This window comes from Anguilla anguilla, chromosome 15 (assembly GCF_013347855.1).
Source record: "Anguilla anguilla isolate fAngAng1 chromosome 15, fAngAng1.pri, whole genome shotgun sequence".
In the NCBI taxonomy this organism is placed as follows: Eukaryota; Metazoa; Chordata; class Actinopteri; order Anguilliformes; family Anguillidae; genus Anguilla; species Anguilla anguilla.
This window is the reverse complement of record NC_049215.1, coordinates 17354805-17360686: the sequence shown is the minus strand read 5'-3', so window position 1 is coordinate 17360686 and position 5882 is coordinate 17354805. Positions and strand designations below refer to the sequence as shown.

Genomic DNA, 5882 nt, shown 5'->3' with positions numbered 1-5882 from the left:
ATGTGCACGTGTACGTGTATGCTTCTGCATAGCCGGTGCATCACAAATTGGCAGTTTTGCCGTTAATTCCTTTCATCTGATGTTGGATGTTTTTCGGGTAATCAAAACATATTTCTGTTCTTCAGTCGTTTTCCAGGATCCAATAAGGAACTACTGTCTGTATGGTTATCAACGAGTCATGGATACGTTTCCGTACAGTACCATTCGGCAGCCACATAATTCAGTTTCTACTTAGGCACTTGACTCTGATTGCCACTTCAAGAATGTTAATTAAAAAATGTCAGTCAAGAGCAACAGGTTATTCATAACTGCATGCCAGTAGCCTATTTCCCGGTGCAATCGTACAAATAAACACAGTCGTTCTGGTCAAATGAAAAACTAGAAGGCTTTAATAAACACTAAAACTAAGAGCAGTTATTCTGGCAACTGGCGTGACAGTGAATATTACTTGAAGACGGCCCAGCACCAATAACCCCTGAATCCCCATACACTTTGTGTGATCTTTACGCGTTGCTATGTCAGGGGAAATACCATAGCTTTGAGTGTGGTGCAAACGTCTCCGCTGGTATCTTTGGGTTCTGTATGGTCTGAATGAAGATTTAGCTACTGGCAACAAAATGTGATCTTGTCAGTTTGCATATCTTCTACAGCGCATGCTCAGGGATTGGAAAAGAGACTGTGTGTGTGTGTGCGCGCGCGCGCGTGTTTGCGAGGGGAGGAGGTGGGTGGCTTACGCTACCTGCTTTTGAAGCAAGTCTTATTTCTTATGGGGCAGCCTCGAGATATAAGCTACTTGCGTATATGTTGGGTACAGGAGGTGTACATCTTAAAGACACTGACGAGATCACAATTTGCGAGACATCTGCGTTTGAGAGAGACCAGGAAAACTGCTGTGATTTATTCGTCGTATTTTAGCGATTCAACTTACACCCGAACTTTTATGAAGTAATAGCAGACACGCCGGAGTTCCTTGCTGTTCTCGTTTGCTTAAAGGGATATATTTTCAGGGGTGCAATGGAGAACTGAGATCGAAGTAAGTGAACAAACCATTTATGATTTTTTTTTAATGCAGTAAAATGCCATATGGAAAACTTGAATAAAATTGATATTCTGTGTAAAAAACTGTAAATGAAATTATAGTCTGTAAGAATATGAAGTTGAGGAAAAGTGACAAAACGATGGGCTTTTTCTTTTTTATCTTGTCAGGTGGAATTGTCTTGAATCAATATGTCCAAACCAATGGATCACGTTAAGCGACCCATGAACGCATTTATGGTGTGGTCCAGAGCGCAGCGACGAAAAATGGCACAAGAGAACCCGAAAATGCACAACTCCGAGATCAGCAAGAGATTGGGTGCGGAGTGGAAACTTCTCACCGAGTCGGAGAAAAGGCCGTTCATTGACGAAGCGAAACGTCTGCGAGCCATGCATATGAAGGAACATCCTGATTACAAATATAGACCGCGGCGGAAGCCAAAGACATTAATGAAAAAAGACAAGTTTGCTTTCCCTATGCCCTACACCCTAGGAGATCACGAATCGCTGAAAGCGAACGGTTTACCTTGTGGAACGCTCTCTGAGTCTTTAATTGGGAATCCGGACAAAGCAGCAGCAGCGGCCGCGGCTGCGGCAGCCAGGGTCTTCTTTAACCCTTCTGTATCTACGAACCCGTATTCATTTTTTGACCTTGGGTCGAAGATGGCAGAAATATCGTCGCCGTCATTTCCATACGCATCCCCTCTGGGGTACCCAAGTGGCACGACTGCCTTCTCCGGAACTGGGACTGTCGGGAGCGGGACCCATACGCACACTCATTCGCACCCTTCTCCCGGAAACCCTGGCTATATGATACCATGTAACTGTGCCGGCTGGGCTTCGGCAGGTGTCCAGCCGCCACTGGCCTATATTCTGCTTCCAGGAATGGGTAAACCCCCCCTTGAAACTTACCCAGCCTACGCTGCGGCGTTATGATGCTTTGGACTGAACAAAAGTTTTTATTTGTAAAGACAATATGTGCAAGTTTTACTAAACGCGTGCACATATGTTTACATGTGATACAATTCACGCCGTTTCAGGTTCATCACATGCGTTACGTGTATAAATTAATGCCTTCATACAAGGAAATGTTTTCGTTGTTGTTACGGAGAACTCTTTACAAACAGTGCTTTCCGCCATCAACACCACAATACCCAGACGGAATTATGAAATGACGGCTAAAGCACTGAACCGTTTTGTACATTTCATGTTCATGAGATTTTAAAAACTGTATTTATTTTTTTCAATTTGGTTATTACTCTTGGGCAGCAGAGGACAGGTTCTAAAGTGAATATACCGTCGACAATACGAACAGCTGTATGAAATGGCATCATATTAGGTTCCAACCTGTTGCAAAAACACCTGCTGGATATATCTGTCCGAATAGTCTACAGTTTCACAGAGTGATCTGAGGCTTACGCAGGGGAAAAATTCGTTTATATCATTCACTTCTGATTTTAAAGGAACTGTGCGATTACTTTAAACAATTGTTCGCGAATAGCCTAATAGGCTACAACTGGGTAATTTATGTTGACAGCGAGGCGACATAGCTCTAGTCTCAAGGATCCGCCGGTATCGCTAAAACGTGTATATGTATCCAGAAAAATGACGTCGATGGGTCAACCAGAGATTTATCGGGTTTGTTTGACACTACATTCAGTGTATATCCTGAGCTTTTAAACACTGTTTTATAGATATGTGTCATATTTATTGTTTAGTGCAAGAATTACTGTGGCCTGATTTACGAGAGAGCTGAGTCTGTCCCATAACATTTGCACAATAAACTTGGAAGTGCTTATTGGGGGTAAAGATTAAATCTTTACCTTCAAAGAAACGCATTCTTTTGAACAATCAAGTCTTTGTGCGTAGGCCCACATTCAGTGCAGATGCGTGAAACTGCTGAAATGCACTGACAATTGTACTCTATATGATGACTGATTGGCGTCCATGTGCTCGTTTTTACTAACTCCTTATGAAGTTGTATGGTTTGTGTTTTATTTAACAACACTTACGTTCATGTATATTAGAAATATAAATGCTACTCTGCTCATTTGTTGAACAAAGGCTAATAATAAAGTGTATGCGGACAAATAGAGAACAAATATCGCCATGTAGTTCTTGTTGAATTGCTGACAAGATTTTTATCTGAATTGCCCTTACGTCCTTAGCCCAGGTAAAGCGTAAGATATCCGCCAAATACTGTTTTTGTTCTTTCTTTGAATATAATTACAAATAGGTCTAGATAAGTCCATTGTAATAAAGTGTTTTATCCCGATTATCACAATTTTAATCGCGAATATGAAAGAAGATGAAGACAAATCGAGTCGTATTCGTTTATAAGAATTCATAGTACGGTGAAAGGGAACTCTGCACTTATTTCCGCTTACTTTTTAAACGAAGACGTGAACAAGACCAACGATTGGATCTCGTTTCTTCGTGTTAATATTCACATTTTATTATTATATGCTTAAGAAAATACATTCGACCCAATGATTTAACTAGGCCCCTACTGAGTTAAATTAATAAAGAAAATGAATTAATAACAAAAAATCGCGAAGGCTGCATACAACAGACTGTAAGCGTATGTGTGACATATGTGTGAGATCGTTCAGCAAGGGCGTGTGTGTGTGTGTTTGTATATATATATATATATATATATATATATATATATATATATATATATATATATATATATATATATATATATATGTATATATATATGCGCATCAAGCTGCCCTTGCCTCCTTGCCAAATGATATTAATAAGTTAATTCATATGGATCAGAGCAATTATGCAAAACTAATTTGGACTGTCCAGGGATAATTATTCCCGACACGGTTAATTAAACGTCTTAAGCACTCTGCACCGCTCTGGTTGCTGCTGGATCCCAGCTTTCCGCAGAACTTCCTGCTTCTCCATGGAACGAACGCGAAACACGCAAGTGAAATCTGAAAATTACGGTTGTCCGTAGGCGTCGGGTCAACCTGGATCTCAAAAGCATCATTATTTAAAAACCGCATTCCAATATGGTTTGGTCACAAAAATCAAAGCGTGCATTGCATCATTTTAAAATGTAGAATGTGTGCATATTGTCAAAGAAACCTTTTTGAAGACCTTTAGTATTTTTGTATGCATTAGCGAGTTTGTTATCTATTATTTGAAAAGGCGAAAACCGCTAAAGATTAAGGAAGGTTTATCTAGTTGGAGATTAAAACGCCTCAAAAGCTCGTCAGGTTCCTAAAAGGACACAAATCAGTAGTTCAGTGACCATTTCCCACTCTTTCTATGTCCATTTTTCCTTAAGAAAAGGGAAAAGAAAACTGAATAGAACTTTTTTTCTTTCACGGGGAGCGTTTAGACAGTCGAGGAGGTTTTGTCCAGGAACAAAACGTTGGTTGGGAGGTTTTGTGAGGGCGTTGTTTGTTGAAGTGGAGCTCGGGGAAAGGCGGTCGCTTTCCTTCATTGTGATGAAAGCAATCAGTGGTATTTGGAAAACTGTTAGCATTGTGCACTTCTACTGTGTCCATTGTTGAGGACTTCTTTTCACGGTTTTTTTTTTCAGCCGATCCAGCTGGCCAGACTGAAAAGCTCCGCAATGTGTACACGCTTTGTCCCCCCGAGTCCTTCGAGTAGCCGGCATTGAATGGAGTGAGTTGACACTGCATGACAGTGAAACAACATAATAAAAAATACATGAGAACATGAATAGAAGCGGGCGCATAAATAAATAAAAGGGGTGACCAAAACTGGATAAACTGAATGACAAAACGACGAAAGGGGAACAAAAAGATATTTAACACGCTAGATTAGCATTAGAATGAAATCTACAAGGCAGAACAATTGATGAATAGGTTTACCGGCCAAGAAAGAAATGGACTAAATGCCTTTTGAATAGATATGCTTTTTTCCCTTCTCACAGAATGGGAAGTGAATGGGAAAGGTGGAGATGCAACTATGCAAATTTCTGTACAAAAAACTTTTTATGTGGAGAAATAGAAAGGACTGTTCAGAGTATTTTATAATGAACTTGGAATTGGAGGTCAAAGATCTGACAGCATTGAGGTAAAGGCCAACCGCAAACAGAAACACCATTTTATTTTATTATTACATTTTTTTAACGATCAAGGTGAACCGGTCGTATACATACTTTCCTTTCAAAGAAAACATGCCCCAGTAGTCATGACGATGAATACGACATTATCTTAATATAACAAATATTTATTTTGCAAACATACTTTTTATTCTTAAATAGATGCATGTGTTTTTAAGCTCCTTCATTTATTACTCTCTTTGGAAAGTTATTTTAGATTATACCTTTGATCCTCTTTACGAGTGTTTCCACGTGTTTCTGGTTTTTATTCTTGTTTTATGAATAATACAAAAAAGAAAAACACAAGATAACATTTTGTTGGTTAAAGATTTGTTATTTGTATTGCATTAAAAATCTAAATAGATATTCACTCCATCTAACAAACGTAGCAATAGAATTTTAATATAATTATATTCACAGGAACAGGTTCATGTTTTGTAACACATGCTGTGATCAGTGTGACAGACACACTTCACTTGTAAAGGTGTGAATTTAAAGATAAGAGCACAAATGTGTATCGACCACACCTGTAGGCTAATATTTATGCCCAGGCCCTGTGCCATTCTATTATTTACGCTCTTTCTTAAATTTAGAATATATTTTTGCCGTAAACTAAAATGTACATGTTATATATGTGAGAAATTTTGTTCCTTGCTAAGACTATATGGTGTGTCTTCCCTTTGCTTGTGTTGTTTGCATGCATGCACTTCTGCACAGATTTATTTTAATGAATGAGTTTGTCAACTTTGTGTGTATA

At 39.1% G+C, this 5882-nt stretch overlaps 1 protein-coding gene across 1 annotated transcript; it reads left to right on the top strand.

The window, feature by feature from the left end:
• The first annotated feature begins 688 nt into the window (after positions 1–688).
• On the top strand, positions 689–3137 carry LOC118213795 (transcription factor Sox-21-B). Its single transcript, XM_035392962.1, has 2 exons — positions 689–1033; positions 1207–3137. Exon 2 carries the CDS (start codon positions 1228–1230, stop codon positions 1969–1971), a length of 744 nt encoding a protein of 247 aa, XP_035248853.1. The 5' UTR covers positions 689–1033; positions 1207–1227; the 3' UTR covers positions 1972–3137.
• The last annotated feature ends 2745 nt before the right edge of the window (positions 3138–5882 follow it).